This window comes from Corvus moneduloides, chromosome 7 (genome assembly GCF_009650955.1).
Source record: "Corvus moneduloides isolate bCorMon1 chromosome 7, bCorMon1.pri, whole genome shotgun sequence".
Taxonomy (NCBI): domain Eukaryota; kingdom Metazoa; phylum Chordata; class Aves; order Passeriformes; family Corvidae; genus Corvus; species Corvus moneduloides.
Window position 1 is genome coordinate 2,333,319 of NC_045482.1, and position 17,987 is coordinate 2,351,305.

General features: G+C 52.0%; 1 protein-coding gene across 1 annotated transcript; it reads left to right on the top strand.

The window, feature by feature from the left end:
* Nucleotides 1-991: 991 nt before the first annotated feature.
* On the top strand, nucleotides 992-15,768 carry MREG (melanoregulin). The gene is made up of 5 exons (XM_032115061.1): nucleotides 992-1,092; nucleotides 4,405-4,564; nucleotides 12,265-12,355; nucleotides 13,944-14,107; nucleotides 14,460-15,768. The coding sequence occupies exons 1-5, from the start codon at nucleotides 1,004-1,006 to the stop codon at nucleotides 14,592-14,594; spliced, it is 639 nt and encodes a 212-aa protein (XP_031970952.1). The 5' UTR covers nucleotides 992-1,003; the 3' UTR covers nucleotides 14,595-15,768.
* The last annotated feature ends 2,219 nt before the right edge of the window (nucleotides 15,769-17,987 follow it).

Consider the following 17,987-nt stretch of genomic DNA (forward strand, 5'->3'; position numbering starts at 1 on the left):
GGTCTGGCTGATGCCTGATGGGCTGCTCTGAAATGCAAACAAATCTGTGGTGATTAAACAACATCCAGGACCATTTTAATTCAGCGTTTAAGCTTTTCCTTCTTGGGGTCCCAGCCAGGCATGTGGTAGGAATGTAAGACAGGGAGAAAAAAAGGAGAAGGGAGTAATATTTTAGGCTCTTCTCGTCTTCCTCAAAAGGCTCTGCACCAGGAGACAGCCGAGTCCATCACCCCCTGCCCATTTCCCATTGCAGCTCCCAGGATCACAGCCCTGTGTCCCAAAAGCCAAGTGGGAACACGCCTGGAAGCACAGTGGTGCAGAGGGTTGGAAAAGGGGGATTTTTTGGTTCTGGCCATGTTGTGATGGCCAGTGATGGTCTGTTCCAGTGGGGGAACGAGGGCTGGAGGCCGCAAATGCAATGGGGCATTGAGGAGGGTGCAGGAGGTGCAGAAGGTGCAAGAGGGTGCAGCAGGGTGTGGAAGGATGTGTGAGGATGCAGAAGGATGCAGAAGGATGCAGAAGGATGCAGGATGTGCAGGAGGATGCCGTGGGATGGAGGCGGGCACGTGAGGATGCAAAAGAGCAGGGAAAGATGCTGCAGAAGACAAAAGGGTACAGGAGGGTTTGGAAGGATGCAGAAGGGCGCTTCAGGATGCGGGAGAGCGCAGGAGGTTGCAGAGGTGTGCAGGAGGATGCAGGAGGCTGATGCAGGACAGTACGGGAGGGTGCAGGAACATGCAGGAGGAAGATGCGGGAGGGCGGTTCAAGGAGGATGCGGGAGGACGCAGCAGCCCCGTCCCTGAGTTGCCGCCGCCGCTCCGGCGGGGCCGCGCCGGGCAGGGCAGGGCCGGGTGGGGCTGGGCAGGGCAGGGCCGGGCGGGGCTGGGCAGAGCAGGGGGCGGGGGCGCTGCGGAGCCCGGCGCGGCCCCGCTGGGGCGGGGCAGGGGACGGCCGTGGGGCCGGCCCGGCCCGCCCTGCCCGGCGCGGCTCTCCGGCGGCGCCGATGGGGCTGCGGGCCTGGCTGCGATCGCTCGGCTGCTGCGGCTGCTGCGGCGGGGAGGCGGCGGCGCCCGAGAAGGAGCCCCTGCTCAGGTGAGACCCGGCGCGGCCCCGCGGCGGGGGATGCGCCCACCCGGCCACGCGTGAGCCCCTCCTCGCCCCGCGGTCCCCAGCCCCGCTCCTCGCGCTGTCACCGCCGCTGGAGCTGGACATCCCCTGCCGGAGCGCTCGAGGCTCCGGAGGGATCTTCCTTCCCCCGGCGGGAACGAGCGGCTTCCCGTTCTCTTTCCGCCCGGGTCGGCTGCCACAGGGGCTGCGCTCCTTCTGACAGCCGGCGCGGTGCTCGCCGGAGCCCTGCCCGCGGCATCCCCCCAGTGCTCCCCATGCTCCCCGGCCACAGGGACGGTCCAGCGCTTGTCTTTCCACGGTGGGGTTTCAGTAGAGGAGCTGAGGCACTGAACAAAAAGAGGGGCCCTGCATTCCTATGCAGGGGGTCAGGTCCCACTGCCGGGCACCTCTGGGTTATGCAGAGCTGTGTTTGCACGCTGGGGTCGCAGAATCCCAGAATGGTTATGGTTGGGAGGGACCTTAAAGCTCATCCCGTTCCACCCCCTGCCATGGGCAGGGACACCTTCCACTATCCCAGGTTGCTCCAAGCCCCGTCCAACCTGACCTGGAGCACTTCCAGGGATGCAGGGGCAGCCACAGCTTCTCTGGGCACCCTGTGCCAGGGCGTCCCCACCCTCACAGGGAAGAATTTCTTCCTAACATCTCATCTAAATCTCCCCTCATTTAGTTTAAGACCGTTCCCCCTTTTCCTAAAACGATCTGCCTCTGTAAAAGGTCACTCTCCTCTTTAGGCACTGGAAGGGGCTCTGAGGTCTCTCTGGAGCCTTCCCTTTTCCAGGTGAACACCCCCAGCCCTCCAGCCTGGCTCCGCTCAGGGATGCCAGAGAGGAGATGACGATGCACAGCCAGAGCCGGCTTTATGCGAGTGTGCTGATCTCTGAGGAGCAGATCCTGCTCTCCTGCTGTCGGTCACATCTGCTTTGTGCACAGAGCGTGAGGTTGGGGGTGTTGTATGAACAGATTCTCCCTGACTCGTGGCAAAGAGCAGTGGAAGCACGTAAGGAGGGTTTGCATGTGGCAGAACATCTGTTCAGGGGGTTTGCAGCGGCTCTCCCTCCTTCCCCGATGCCAGCCGCGGTCCTGGCACCGCAGAGGGTATCCCAGCCGCGGGATGGGGCAGAGACCGTGCCCTCCCTGCGCCATCGCTTCGACAGAGGCGTTCCGGCCAGGAGGGTGGGATGCTCCCGGCGTGTCCTGCATCGGTGTCAGGTAACAGCGGAGCTGGTGACACACGGCTTGAAACGTCCTGATCTCGCGCTGGTAAAGCAGCTACCTAAATAATAACCGGCTAATCCCAAGCATGGGACCTCCAGCCCAGGAAATTGGCATTAACCTCCCGGGAGCCGAGCACACGTGCGGAGAGGCTCCCTCCTGCTGCCCCGTGGCCGTGGTGGCTGTCCCTCACCTGGCACCTCGCTTTAGTAACACGCCTTCCGCCCGCGATCCAATTAATGCTGGCCCTAAGAAGGAAAGCCTCTATACATTCTGGGGATTCGAAAGGCACTTGCTCTTGTACAAGTGTGCCAGTGTAATTAATCTAACAGCCCAGTCGCTGCCTTGCCCCTCCTTGGGGGGCTGTGCGGTCTTATTTCATAGTGGGGATCTTGCATTAGCTTGTTGGCTGTATTTTTATTTTTACCGCAGTGTTGTTTAAAATGAACGAATTGTTTGAGATTTCAGATCTTTTAGCTGAGTTTTAGGTTTGGGAGCTGGTGTTGCAAAGCATCCAGGCTGCTTGGTTGTCTCTTGATGTGTGAAGGTGGGGTCTGGCTCAGATGGTGTACTTAGGATGAAAATAAACTAAATATTTGGGCTCCAAATCCCAACACTTAATGTGAACTGAAAGCCCCCTGGAGCAGAAATCTGTTGATGAAGCATTGGTGCTCACCATTTCCTGGATAAAATCCAGAGTGTGAAATGCTCTGGGTCCCTTCTGGTCCTGTGGAGATTCCTTAACCTGCAAAGCCACTGCAGTTCACGTGCTCCTCCTTTCCCTCCCATTTCTTCCTTTGCAATGTTGCTTGGAAGAGTTGTTGGCAGGGCTCTCCGTGCTGGTATGGATTTGCTGACTCCTGGGCACTGCCGCATGACTTACGGGATGCTCCACGCTGTGATTTGGAAATGGGAATGTGCTGGGAAGTGCCCTGCGAGCTCTGAGGGAGGGAGTGGCTCAGAAAAGCTCAGATGTGGCAGTGTTATTGCTAAATACGGGTGTTTTAAGTAATTCAAATGTTAAGAGTAGTGGTAAATGCCTGAGTAGGAAGGAGCTGTGGAAGGCAGGGTGGGAGTGAACTCCTGCTGATGGCACAGCTGGCTCCTGAGTGCTCCCTCCCTGTCTGCTCCACGATTGAGAAAACTGTGGTGCCCTCCACACCCTCCAAGTTCCCTTCGTTTGCTTGTCTTTAATGAGGGATTATAAGAGATTATCTTTCCCCTTATTACCTGTTGCTCAGGTTTTCGGTTTGTTGAAAGTCTAATTAACCTTCCTGCTGGAATGCTGATGGGAATTAGTTTTTTTCTATTTCATCTATGTGCTGGAGCTCCTCTTAATATCTTTTTATGGCTTGGTGCTATGGTACCCATAGCGTTACCTGAAGTTTCTTTGTATGGGTTCCTTGGGAAAGGCATGGGGTTTAGGCAGCAAATGAAATAAACAGTGGGTTGTTCTAACAACAAGTGAGCAGGGATTGCTACAGGGTGGTAAGGCCAAAAATAGTTCTCCACTTGTATTGTTCTGCTCAAGTGCCTGGACATCTTGATTAGACACTTTATGGAAATCTCCTGCTAAAAGTTCTCCTGGCAGAAGTATCCCGGTTAAAAAGTGGCACATCCTAATAGCTGCATAAAGCCCTAAAACACAGAACTGCCTCAGTGCAGAGAAAAGCTCCCCACCTCTGTGGGGACAGCCTTCCCAGAAGATGATGCTCAGCTTTGCTAAGCAAGTAAAGCCTGGAATTCATTAGAAGGCCGAGGACATCTCCATTCCCCGAGAGAGATGGGGCTGAATATCCTTTCCATGCCTTGTCTGTTGTTGCACAGCTCAGCACATCACTGCAGCTCTCAGGCAGGAGCACCTGTGGGGCATTGCATGATTTGGGTTGAACCGTGGCTTGCCTGGTCAGGATGTTTGCTAAGGTGAAAACCTCCATCTCCCCATTTCCCCCACTCCTCAGGCAGCAGGACTGGGCTGGGCGAGGGGAGGGCACAGCAGTGGGCACTGGGAAGGTAGCAGGGGCCAGCCTGGTGCTGAGGCTGCGTGCCCCTCTCTCTCTGCAGTAACAACAACCCCTACGCGTCCTTTGGAGCCACGCTGGCGCGGGATGAGGAGCAGAACCTGTGGAGCACCCCCCACGACGTGACCCACACCGAGGCCGACGACGACCGCGTGCTCTACAACATGATCGTGGTCAGGAACCAGCTGGACAAAGACTCGGAGGTGAGGCAGCGCCAGGCAGCCCAGGAGGCTGGGGCTCGGGGCTTTTGTCACAGCCCAGGCTTTGGCAGTGCCTGGTTAATCACAGAATCACAGAATGGTTTGGGATGGAAGAGCCCTTAAAGCTCGTCCAGTTCCACCCCTGCCATGGGCAGGGACACCTTCCACTATCCCAGGTTGCTCCAAGCCGCATCCAGCCTGGCCTTGGACACTTTCAGGGATGCAGGGGCAGCCACAGCTTCTCTGGGTAACCTGTGCCAGGGCCTCACCACCCTCACAGAGAGGACTTTTTTCCTAATATTGAATCTAAACCCGCTCTCTGTTAGTTTGAAGCTATTTCCCCTTATCCTGTCACTCCAGGCCCTTGTAAATAGTCTTGCCCCATCTTTCCTATAGGGTTCCCTTCAGGCACTGGAAGGCTGCTATTAGGTCACCCTGGAGTCTCTTCTCCATGCTGAACAATCCCAATTCTCTCAGCCTTTCCCCATAGCAGAGCTGCTCCACCCCTCTGATCACCCTGGTGGGCTCCTCTGGACTGACACCAGCAGGTCAATGCCTTTCCTTCAATTAAGCTGCTGTGAAGACCCCAAAGTCCCCCAATGTGGCTCATGTAGGCACCAGGTCCTCCTATCTGTTCCATCACCCTCCAGATTTTATCCTATATCTGGTGTGGATGCCTTTGTGGCCATCTGATCCTTGGGAAGCTTGGGGGTATCTCCAGCACTGATCCAGGAAGAGCTGCCCTGAGGTGTGATGAGTTTCTCATCTCCATGGTACCCTTGGGTTCATCTCCCTCTATTTTGAGAATCTCCGTGTTCTCCTTGGCTTGGATACTTTCAGTGCCCTCCCAGGGCGTTATCCCATTGAGCATAAATTGCCTCCAGAATCTTTTCTCCCCTCGCTCCCCATCCCCTTCAGAAATCTCTATTTCTGTACATCTTTGGTCAGCCCAAAATGAGGGTTATGTGTCTTCCATGGAGGAGTGAGGGAACACAGCAGCTGACACTTAAAAACCAAGGAACTCAGGAGGTCAGTAATGGGCTGCCTGCATCCAGGGATGTGGGAAAAGACACAAGGTAGGCTTGAGCTGGACACCAGGGACAAATGCACTTCTCAGGGAACGAAACTGAGGAGGAGGAATAGAAGAGACAGAAAGGAAAAGAAAGCGACAGGGAATGGGAAGAACATGAGGAAGATGCATTTGTTTGGCACGTATAAGGAAGCAGGGAGATTCCAGGGAGGTTTCCCAGGCATTCAGGGCAGCTGGAACATGCTTGGGAATGATGCCCTGCAACCACCACAACCCACAAACGTGTGCTGGGAGCACTGGGGGCCCAGCCCCCTTTCCCGGCTTCCCAGGCTGCTGTTTGGGTTCGATATTCCTGTTTGTCCTTTCCATGGCCAGGCTGATGTTTGCCCAACCCTGGCAGCGCCCGGAGCTCCGCTGCCACTCCGGGGACACGTCAAGTTAAATCCTCCTGCAGTGGGATGCACGGCAATTATTGGGAAGCAGGGAACTGGCACAGCTCTTAGTGGGAAGGGAAAAATCATGGCTGTTACATAAAGGCTGTTTTGCAGCCCTGATTTCTTTTGCTAAGGCACTTCAGTGCAAAGGAGATTGCAGTGGCCTGATTAGGAGCAGGCTGTAGCAAACAGTGGCATATTTTTTCCCTTTCTGATTGCTTTCATGACTCCAGAACGTTTGCAGGAAAGCCTGGAGGCTTCATGTTTAACTTCAACATGATCCTACTTCATCCAAGAGCCTGCAGGAGTGTAACTGTTTCTCCTGTGACAGTCTCTGTAAACCAAAAGGCAGCTCAGCTTTACAAGGAGCCTTAAACTCCAGAGAGATCAAAATTACAATGTGTAATAAGCTAAATGAGGTAATGGAATCCTTGCATGCGTTGGCCAGAATCCCCATTTAATGTTTTTTTTTTTTTTTTTGGTGAGTTTGATTTAATCATGGTGTTTACAATAGATGGTTTTGTAACAACATTTTCATGGTGGCATGTGACCTTTACAGCTCTAACTGGAGATCTCTTCCCTCCCCACTGCTGCTCTTTCTACCTTGCAATTGCTTGTCTGAGAGAAGCCAGGGAGCTTCATCCATCCCAAAGTGGCTGAAGGAAACAAGGACAGCACCATTCAGGGGGCTGCACTGGTGCCCGGGAGTGTTGTGTGTCAGCCCTGCTCAGCGAGCAGAGGAGAGCATCAGTAATGGGTGAGCAGGAGAGTGCTCCTGCCCCTGCCTGTCCTAAAGCCAGTGTGCCTGTCTGTCCTAAATCCTGCCCTAAATCCTGCCTTCTGTGTATCTGTAGGGTTTTTAGCGGGTCTGAGCCGTCCCCGTGCCTGCCAGTGGAAAAGGAAAGCCCAAAGCTCACAGGGCTTCCTCTCCACAGCAAAGGTAGGATCACATACTCTGCTTTTATATGCAGTGCAATTACTAAAAAGCCTGAGGAGCACAACGTCAGGACAACAGTGAAGAAAGTTTTGAGGAAAGCCAAGGCACTTTACACTTGCTTTGAATGTGGCCCCGTGCCCTTTGCAGCCCGGGATTGGCAGCTGCTCTGCTGTCCCCTCTTAGAGCTGGGAAACTGAGGCACCACAGGGAAGCCCAACAGGCTGCTGCAGTTTCCAGCTGCAGCTCTTGCTGGGTGGCAGGACAGGGAGGGGCTTGGATGGAAAGCCAACATTCCTGTGCTCAGCCCTGGGTGCCAAGATCTCTCCTTACTCCAGCAAGCATTTTCAAACTAGGCCAGACTGCAGTGCCCTCCCCTCCTAATGAGACTTCAGCTCGGAGAGAGAGAAAAAAGTCTAATTGCAGAACAACACTGGGCTGCAAAAGCCATAATCTGCTTTGGGGGCTGCTCTGCTCCTGAAATCCCCAGGGGGAGCCTGTGGATACTGCAGGACGGGATGGAGGAACAGTTTCCTCGTGCAGTGCACAAGTATTACGAAGCTATAGGTCCTTTTCTTCCTGTGGTTAAAATTGACTGAAGGGAGAACTTTGTGCATTTCTGTTCCTTCATTTAACAAAGAAGTTCTGGCGTGCGGTGCACTCACTGTGTGCTTTGCCCTTCCCCACCTGTATCTCAGGGATTTCCCAGCACCGGCCTTTGGAAGGATCCCAAAGAGCAGGTCGCTCTCCATCGTGTGTTCTTTATCTGTATGGCACCATCTTGGCAGTGTTGGTGCTCTCTCTTGGGGTCAGTTCTTTGCCCCCACCATGGGCCTGCACCCACACCTGATCCATGTGGAGTTGTGTCTTCCCTCTGTCCCTGCTGGCAACCCTGCTCTGGGAAATTGGCAACTCCAGTCCAAACTCGGCGTGTCCTTAGCTTGCACTGAGAAAACCAGGAAAGCCCTTGCTGAAGTGCTGGCTTGAGGGGCTGACCAAGCAGATGCAGCCTTTGAAGATCAGAGCTGTCATCACAGCTTTTGAAGGCCAGGGTCATGTTTCAAATATGGGAAAAATGTGGGTTTTTTTCCTACTCCTGCTCTGCAGCATCACTGAGCTTGTTGTAGGGTAAAATAAATCTCAAATTTGGTGGTGAAATGAGCAGCAAGAGCTGCACTGTGGTCGTTGCCAGGCTAATGAGTGTGAGGTGGCATCGTTCCCTCCATGAGGTCCAGTCTAGGGTGGCCCTGGTTTCTCCACAGCCTCTGGTGGGATGTGTGGAGTTACCCAGCCATGGGCAGGGAGCTGTGCACCAATACTCAGAGAAGGAGCTTCAGAGAAGGAGCCAGAGCTAGGGTGCAGCTCTGGGAACAGAAACTAAAGATGGCATTTTGCATGATGACTGAGGAAAATCCCCGGTTCTCATGGCTTGCTGTAAATGCAGTGTTTCTCTCTTCTCTTGGCTCATTCCCTAGGGAAAGGTGGGATCATAAACCCCACTAGCAAAGGCAGTCCCTCAGCCTGCATCCCTGCTAGGGGCCTGGCTAGCAGAGCGACGCTGGCATCATCCCCCTGAAAAGCCCATTAATGAGCTGGCGAGGCCTGTTTTTCTTTCTCCTCCTGCTCTCCTACAGGATTATTCTTTTTTAAACAGGTTACAGAGAAGGTCAGTATTGTCACCGGCTGTTGCTGGGGCATAGAGAGGTGATGGGATTTATCCAGCGCCGGAGATGCCAACTGGGGAGCCCAGACCTGACCCTCTTAATGTCTGCATGCCTCTCTTAAAAAGAATCCAATTTAAGCTTAGTCTAAGATGAGATGTTGGTCTATAGTTTATATTTGTTCAACTACTTCCAGTGGAGCCAGAGCAGGAGCATCCCTGGTACCTGCCTGGACTGATATTTTCCAGTCTTCCCCTGATAACTCTGTTTTGACCTAATTTCTAAAATAACTCTTGAACAGAACAGTGACCTCAATTGCTTTTAAGAGAATAAAGGCAATGGATTTGGTAGAGGATTGTTCTGGAAACATAAAGGAAGCTCCCTAGTAATTAGGAAACTTTCACGTGATCAGGGATGAGAAGTTGGACAGTGTTGCCTGTTCTCCTGGCACATTTTTTCCTAGAGCTCTGAGTTCTGTACCAGCCTGGCTTATTCCATGTCTTTTGGCATTTGCAGATTTGGTGCTTCACACTAGAGAGCCTGGGGAAATTTTCCAGGTAAATATTTGAAGGGCTGAGCATGTAGAGAGGGGAGGCAGCGGGGTTTCCCTGCGGCTCCCGGGACATTCTTGACTCACACATTCAGGGTTCTCTCAAGCCCCCACTGGTATCTGTTGTGCCCTGCTCTGTAGGTTTAAAGGGCAAAACCAGCTGCAAAAAACAGCACTGGGAACTGCAACCTGCTTTGGTTTCCTGTGGTTAACTCAGATTTTGGCAAAAGAGTCTATTTCTTAAAGGATTGCTTTTGAGTGCATGGCTGGGATGTCCCGGCCCCACAGAGACGCCGCAGGTTTGGTGTTTCAGTCTCCCGCTGTGCTTTCCCAGTCCCGTGTGTGAGAAACCCCCTCCCTGCCCCAGGAGTTCCATCTGACTTCCCGAGAAGGCCGAGGGAGAGGGGTTTGGTGTGGAGCCGCCTGCCCTGCGGGGCTGAGCAGCCTCGTGATGCCGCCTGCCCCTCCAAACGCTCCCTGGCATGACGGGAACGTCCTCCCCAAAGCCTCCGATGTTGCCCTCGCCTGTGCACGGGCAGGGCAAGCTTTGCTCCTCCTCTGCTGTGTAGCTCAAGGGAGGTGCTTTTAAGAATAATTTTGGGTGTGGAAAGATGCTCTTGAGTTTATTCCCTCATTAAAGGCACACAGGGGACAGCCCACGGCTGTTCAGATGTCTCTGCTGCAAGGAATAGCCTGGAAAAACCCAGTGGTTTGTGAGACTGACAGAGAGCAGGGCATGAGTCCCTTTGAGAGCTCAGCCCAACGTCATCCTGATAATCTGCTTCCCTAGTTCCTTTTCTGTGGCTGCGAGCATCCTCCTCCCAGCTTTCTGCAGAAATGTAAATGCATTCAGCTCCATGCTAAGGCAAAAGAAATCCCACCAGAACAAGAGGTCCCAGCCAGGCACCACAGTTAAAAATAATTTTCTGTTCCAAAGCACACTCCCCAAATTCTCCATTGACAGGACACTGTCAGAGCTCCCCTGCGACTGAATATTCACTGTATTCACTTCCATAACACAACTCAGACACTATGATGTACAAGAAAGCCATAACCTAGATTCCCTTAAAACAAAAATAGACAAGGGAAAACACACTGCTGTTAATCCAGAGAAAATCAGGAGCAGCTTCCCTGCATGCTAAGCACTGCTCACTGTGCTTAGCAAGGAGTCTGGCTCATACCATGGGGTAATTCCCCGTGGCCCTGAAAGCTGGTTTTGGGTGCCAGCAGGCCACATTATGTGGAGAGGAGCATTTTTTCCAGTGCCCCAGCTCCCCAATTCCACGGCATGAAGCACGCCTGGGATCACAGTGGCTGTCTGGATCGATTGTCTGCACTAAAGGCCTTGTTTATCTCCATGGGAGGGCAGAGACACGCAGCCATTCCCCCACCAGCATGCCCAGACTGGCTCCCTCTCCTTTCTGCCTGTGCCAGGGGGTCACGAGGGGGCCAAGGCGTTTCCAAGGAACCCCTGCCAGCGGGGACCAAGGCATCACACAGTTTTTCAGCCTCTTTCTAAAAACTCTCAAGTTTTCAATAAACTTCCCACAGAGCTTTAACACAATAACCCCCCTCTTTTCCACCCAGAGGAGCTCAGTTCCCAGCTCCGAGCCGGTGTCAGGGGAGAGGAGAGCCTTGGCCCTGCCTCATTTCTCTGGTGAAGGGCTGTCCTGGTGCCTTGTGCTGGCAGCCAGGTGCCCTCCTGTACAGGCAGCCAAGCTGTTCTCAAGTGCTGCTTCAGGAGAGAGGGAAATGTGCCTCTGGAAGGGGATTTTGTTTTCTGGGAGCGAGCGGCTGTGGCAGAGCCGGTTCCCCTGCTCTCCTGATGTGAAGTCACCACTGTCTTAACCCCGCTGGCTGCTTTTTCCAGAGTGTAATCTCCCAGGGCTTCCTGCAGCTAGTGCCGATCAGCAGGAAAACAGGCTTGGCTTTGAATCTCTGCAGTTGTGGCATGTCAGCCACATTCAGCAAAAAAACACTAAGGAATCTTCATATCTTTATGGAATCAAGTCAGCTCTTTGACCAAGTACCAGAAAATAGTCACAGCCGACCTCTGTGGGTATTGTTTGTCTGCTCTGAACCCAGCGTGGCCTGTAGGAAAATCTCAGGGTGACAGCACAGATTAACACTTGTTTATTCTTCAGGAGCCCATCTAGGTAATCTCTTGCTGAGGAATGAGATTAATTAAGGTTGTTACTGTAAGGAAGTTATCAGGTGATGTTGTGACCCTGCTGTTGGGCTGCTTCTAAAAATGCACCCTTAGGAGTGTGTGCATTGATTAAACTCAGCTAGGAGAAGCTGGGAAAAGTGCTCCTGGTTTTCTTGCAGAACACATGCATTTCCACAGGAATGCATGTTCATAGAGTCATGGAATCACAGAATCCTTCAGGTTGGAAAAGTCATCTAAGATCATTGAGTCTGGTTATTAACCCAGCACTGCCAAGCCCACCACAAAACTTGTGCAGTTGTGTTTAAATGTGTTGTGACTTTAATAAATAACCCCAAACCCTTCCCTCTTGCCCAGTGTCCCGTTATCCAGCTCTAGACCTGGAGGTCCAGTGCAAGGATTTCAGCTGTGCAGTGAAGTGAGGCATTAACTGCAGCAACTGGCAGCCACTAAGGGTTATTAGCATGTCAGATCACTCCAGTTCAGTCCTCATCCATCCACGTGCACCTCTGTCCTTTTAAAAAAGGGTACCCCGATCTTTAAAAAAAGTCTGTATTTCTTGTTTTCTAGTACTTTTGAACACCTGCCTGCTCCAGTTCAGTGCCAAACAGCGGGCTCCATGTCTGACTGAGGAGCAGCTGTCAGCAACACCTGAGCTAAATTCTGTAATTTCAGGGAAATTGGAAGCTGTTTTGAACAGAGAAGGCACAGAGATGCTGAACCAAGTGTCAAGCTAAATATTCTCTGTTGGTCAGTGTCATTTCTTCCAGGGGCAACAGCAGCCTGGTCATTGACCTTCATACCCACCACCTCATAGCTCAGTGCCTGCACCAGCTCTGCATCTCTGGCTCCCTTCCTCAAAGCTGAAAGTCCTTCAAAAGCAGCAGATTCCAATGACTGAGTGTCCCTCATCCCTTTGCTTTGTAGGAGTGGCAGAAGCTCAACTATGACATTTATACCTTACGGCAGACCCGGAAAGAAGTGAGGAGCAGGTGGAAACACATTTTGGAGGATTTAGGTAAGCTGGAGGCCAAAAGGATGTAATTCCAGTGCTACTGAATGCAAGATCCCACCATGGTTGAGGATAGGAACAGCTGCACGAAATCAAGCTGGAGAGGAGGGAAGTAAAAGGAGGTTGCTGAGCCATGCCCTCAGGTGTCCCACGTGGCATCTGAGGCTCCGAAGGGCTCAGGCACGGCGGGGAGGGGACAGGGACACCGTGTCTGCAGGCACGTCAAAAACCCATGAGCCATGATCACCTTCCAAGCCCATAATAACATGCACAGTCATCCCCTTCAAGCTTCCTTGTGGAAACCTTGCAGTGGGAGTTCACCCTAGGTCTTTCTAAACAAGATAAGCAGGAAGGAATGAACATTCCTTTCAGATGGGAACACAGATACATCTATTTTGCTTCCTTAGCCCATGGCAGCTGATCAGAGCTAAGCTACTCACCTTGTTTGCTCCCAAGGGGATTTGAAATATTCTTTCAGCAAGTGGAATTGCTCCACAGAAACCCTCCTACTGCTCTCTCCAAGTGGTGGTGGTGGTGGTGGGTGTGACGGGGTTTTCCCAACTGCCTGGCACACAGCATGTGACACTCGGGATGTGCCAGGGCATCGGCTGGGTGACTTCCATCGTGCTCTGGAGGTGGTTGGTGGCTGATGAGAAGAGGATGGGCTAGTCTATTCCAGGATACCCTCAGTGAGAGCCAGAGATGGGTATCTCAGCCAGTCCTGCCCTACCTGCTATTCTGGCATCTGGGTGGGAGGAACATCATAAATCCATAACGAGGTGTCAGCCCTCATCTACACCCAGGTGCTCACACAGCCTGTGCAGGCCAAGCATGGGAGGGATCACTTGGCATCCTTCCATCTCTTACTGCAGGCTCACAAAGGCTCTTCCACATCCCCCTCACATCTGCTGTGGCTCTGGAGATGCTTTGCAAAGGCTGGGGAAGCTCAAGGCCAGGGATCATTTGACCTTAGCAAAGCTAAATGAGCAACCAGATGTGAAACCTGCTATCTTCTGTTATCTGGGCCTGTGCTTTAATCATAAGCCCACCACTTTTACCCCAGAAGTGTTTTCATGTGAGATGCATCACCACCAGCCCCCTGGAGCTGAACAAAGAGTTAAATGCTAGCCATTGCATTTAAAGACCCCTACATTCATTCCCCTCCACCTTTCCTTCCCTGGATACCCTTCCTATAATCAATGCTGACTGCTACAGGAACACTTAGCCTGGCATTCACTACTGCCACAGGTTTCATCCCTGTTACCTGATTTAGGAAGCCCCACAAGTCCTGAAAGCTCTGTCAGCATCAGGAACATGGAAAAGCTGAATCGACACCCTCAGTTGCGCACGTTCACACACATTTTCTCAGGAAAACCAGCAACGAACTTGCTGTGAATACTTTTGTGATTTATTTTCCTCAGCAGCAAGTTTATACCTGTCCCACACCCTGCCTGAGGGAGTGCTGGTTTGTTTTAGGAAGTAGGGATACAGCTGCCCAGGGTGGAGGGGAATAAGGAACCTTGCAAGAGCCTGAAGGGCTCAGGGATGACCCTGCTCTCATGTTTGACTTGTTTCTGTAACATCTCTTCCCCAGGTTTCCAAAAGGAAGCAGATTCCCTCTTGTCAGTGACCAAACTCAGCATCATCAGTGACTCTCAGAACATGAGCAAAGCCCGGGACATCTTGTTAAAGCTCTTGGAAGAGACCAACATCTTCCCAACCAGCTGGGAGCTTTCCGAGCGCTACCTCTTTGTGGTGGTGAGTACTCCGAGCACACCTTCCCCCCACCATCCCCGCTCTGCAGGGAGCTCGCATGAGTAGGTGAACCAGAGGATGCTCAGATACATGGCGGCATCTGGGGTGATCCTGTCAGATGTTGCACTTGGAGCTTGGCTGTTCAGTTGCCCTGGAAATGCCAGTGTTGCAGCACCATGAATTCTGCAGCCCTCCACAAGTTCTGTGCAACTGGATGCTCTTGCATCCTGTCCACGGGGTGGGAAAAGATGAGACCTAACGCCTTGCTTAGCCTGAGGGCGGCTGTGGAGGGAGGGCCCCGGGCAGGGATGTGCTTGGAACGTCCCACAGTGACCGTAATCTCGCTGTTTGGCAGGACCGGCTCATCGCCCTGGACGCTGCGGACGAGTTCTTCAAGATGGCCAGCGCGGTGTATCCCAAGCGGCCTGGAGGGGACAGGGCGGACGAGGGCCCGAGGGCCCCGCAGAGCGTCCCGGCCGCGGTGCCCTGAGGAATGTGCCTCGCTGGTGTGACATGGACAGCGCTCCAGGACAGGCTCCTCTGCCTGGGGGTCAGCACTGAGAGTGCCCCCCTTGTTTCCCCGTGGAGAAGCGAGTGGGCAGCTGGAGCAGGGCAGGGAGGCCAGCGAGCTGTGCCCAGCAGGAGCACATGGGATGGCGGGTGCTGGCCCCAAGGTGCTCCCGGGCACGAGGGAGGGGCAACTGCCCTAGAGTAGTCCCGGTGGGACACCACTGGCCAACAGTGTATGCAATAGGCATGGGGGGGGGGGTGGGTCTGCCATGCAAGGCATTGCTGCCAGGAACTGCAAAGGTTCAGGTGCCTCTAGTTCCAAGGGCTGCAAGGAAATCCAGCTTTCCACCTTCCGCTGGTACCTGCCACTGTCCCCTCCCTCGAGCCTGCCAGCCAGGAGGAGCAGCGAGAGAGGAAAAACACCTCCAGCGTCTACAGCTCCGTGACTCTGTGCACACTGGTTCTCTCATCTCAGCCCTCCAGGCAGGTCCCAGGGGTTTTGAGAAAGAGGCAGGGGCTGTGCCGGGACAGGATTTAATTCCAGGCAGCAAAGCCTTGGAGCAGTGTCACAGCTGAGTGCTCCATCCCCAGCCGTTAGTCGTTGAGGGATGTTTTTGTCAGGGGTGCTCAGCTTGACATATTAAAAGAAGGTAGAGTTTAGGAAGGTGCCAAGGCCAGAGCTGCAGAGAATTTGGCTCCTGGAACATCGTCAGATTGGTTGCCCAGCATCTCAATCAATTTTGAAAAGTTTTGGTCTTAATTGCCTAAAAAAAACCCCACCACCAAAGCTGCATGTACTGTCAATATAAAAATCCTCATTACCAGCAGGGATGGTATAATGAACATCCTTTTTATCTTGGGGTTTTGTCTGATAATGAGCAATAATTTTTAAAACACTGGATTTGATAATTTAAAAACAAGTGGAAGTTCTTCACTGATTAACACAGATGCTGCTAATTGGCCAGTTGAAAATGCTGGTTACACAGGGCCTCCCAAAGTAGCAAACCAGAGCTTTTATTTGTTTATACCTATGGTGTTTGAAAAAAATATATATTTATGAACTGTTTTTGTTTGTCAGTCTTCCTGGGAAACATTTTTGTCAACTCAGAACAGCAATGAAAGCTGAGTTTAATAAAGAAAACATTACAAAGCCAGCCTTTCTTATTCTCTCTGTAACCTGTTCAGGTAACAATGTTTATGTTGAATGCTGACAGCAAAAGGGTTGGGATATTTGTAGAGCTTTTGCAGCTTGTTCTCCACACACTTCAAATTGCCTGGTGGCTTACAAGAGTTGGGGCATTTGCCAGCCTAATACCACATCTTTGTAGGAGATGACGGGGATCAAATTTAATTTCAGTGGGATTTGGCATTAGGTGCCCTTTTCCTACTGATTTATTTTTTTCTAGCAGGAGTTCAGCTGCCCTTTGGAAAACCTCCTGTGTTTTTATAGAAAATAAACTTTGGTGCACGACAAATCCAGGGTTTGATTTGAACAAATTGTTGCGGAACAGAGAGATGTGTTGGTCTGAGGAGCACCGTGCCAAGGTGTGTGACACCACCCAAAAGCCAGCCCTTGGCACATTGCCACAGTGCTACCTGTTACTTAAAACCACTTGATGAGTTTGGAAACCTCAAGGGCAAGAAGAGAAATCCTTTTAGCCGTGCTGCTTTTGACCACGGAGGTCAGTGTTCAGTGCCTTTGCAGAGCCACCCTTCTCTGTCACAGCTGTGAAACCGGTTTTGATGTCACCAAAATGCATTTTGTTGTAACTTAATAGGGCAGGCTGCCCAAAAGGGACAATAATCAGTATCTCTGAGTGAGTTTAGCTGCTGAAATAAGGCTCCGTGCAGGGAAAGCGCTGAGTTTCTGAGCGCAGCCACAAGGAGGAGCAGGAATTTGCAGGAGCATGGGATCAGAGCGAAGCCGCTCCTTTCCACACTCAGGGAGGAGTAACCGGGCTCAGAACTTGGGTTTATGGACCGATCACAACAGGAACAGAAAAAAGCCTGCCAGTCCCAGCACTCAGATAAAACTGGTCACAGGGTATCCTGAAAATATTGCAAAACGGCCTTTGGTGAAGCAGAAGGATGCAGAGCTTTGGAAAATCTGCAACTTGAAAACTGATAGAAACCAGCAGAAATTGTTTCCGTATAGATCCAAGCTCGAGTTGGTCATTCTGTCCACCTCCGTAGGAAATGTCCTTTCATGCACTCGGGATAGGAGACAATAAACCGTATTTCAATTAGCAAAATGCAGAGAGTAATTTGCCTTTTCTAAATTACATAGAAAATACCAGGGGGATACACAACGCTCCCGGAATTCCTGCCCCAAGAGCTGTTCCCTTCTTCGCTGGAAGCAATTTGGGATTTGATGCACCACCCAGGCCTCCAGCTGCCATTCAGATGGGCTTGAGCCCCCCCCCCGATCTTTGGGGAGATGGCTCGGGCATCCCGCACGTCCCAGGTGCCGCCCGGGAGCCAAACCCTGCCCGTGTCCACGGAAGGTTCCAGCAGCCGCCTGGGAAGCGGTGGCTGTAGGAGAGCCCAGCGAACACCAGATGCCACTGTTCCCTCAGCATGGGAAAAATCCTGTTTACAATGCAGGGGAAATATTCCCAACCTTTTCCTGCATGCATCGAGTCTCTCAAGCCTGCAAGACCTGGCTTTCTGTTAAAGGTTGGGGTTTAGACATTCGATAATGACTCTGGCGCTTTCCAGGAGACAGTGCTGAGCCCATCTCTCTTCCAGGGCTGGGGCCGGGGCCTCTGCTCCCGCTTGGAAATGCCGCTTGGCCTGAGGCTGGCTGCTGCAAGGATTAGCATGTTCACTAAGAATATTTATTTTTCTAAGTAGAGAGTCATCTTTGTATCCCATCCTTCAATCAGGAAAGGAAAAATACCAAGAATTCTTTAAACTGAGCAATGTGAGAGGGTTTAAAGTACCTCGGGGTTCACTTGGCTTTCAGATACTTTTTTTCCCCCTCAACTTGACATTGCATTTAGCTAAAATTTCATCAGAAAAGAAAAAAAGAATTAATGGACTTTTTTTTTTTTTTCCCGTTTATAAGCCATAGATATGCTTCACTTTGATTTCTTTTCCTAGAACCACAGGATGGTTTGGTTTAGAAGAGAGCTTAAAGGCAAAGATGTTCCACCCACTGCCATGGGCAGGGACACCTTCCGCTATCCCAGGTTCCTGCAAGCCCCATCGAACCTGGCCTTGGCCACAGCTTCTCTGGGCAAAGTATTTTAATTTTTTTGGGTCACGGGGAGCAGCATTGGAGAGTTCCCTTCCTCTAAAGTTAAAACTAGTTCCCTTCCTCTAAATCAAAACTAGGAATTAAGCATAGTGCAAATAATAGAGACCAGCTAGA

Coding starts and splice junctions, on each gene's coding strand:
- MREG (XM_032115061.1), top strand. CDS start 1,004: ATGGGGCTGCGGGCCTGGCTGCGATCGCTCGGCTGCTGCGGCTGCTGC. Junction 1,093..4,404: donor GAGAAGGAGCCCCTGCTCAG/GTGAGACCCGGC, acceptor CTCTCTCTGCAG/TAACAACAACCCCTACGCGT. Junction 12,356..13,943: donor ACACATTTTGGAGGATTTAG/GTAAGCTGGAGG, acceptor TCTCTTCCCCAG/GTTTCCAAAAGGAAGCAGAT.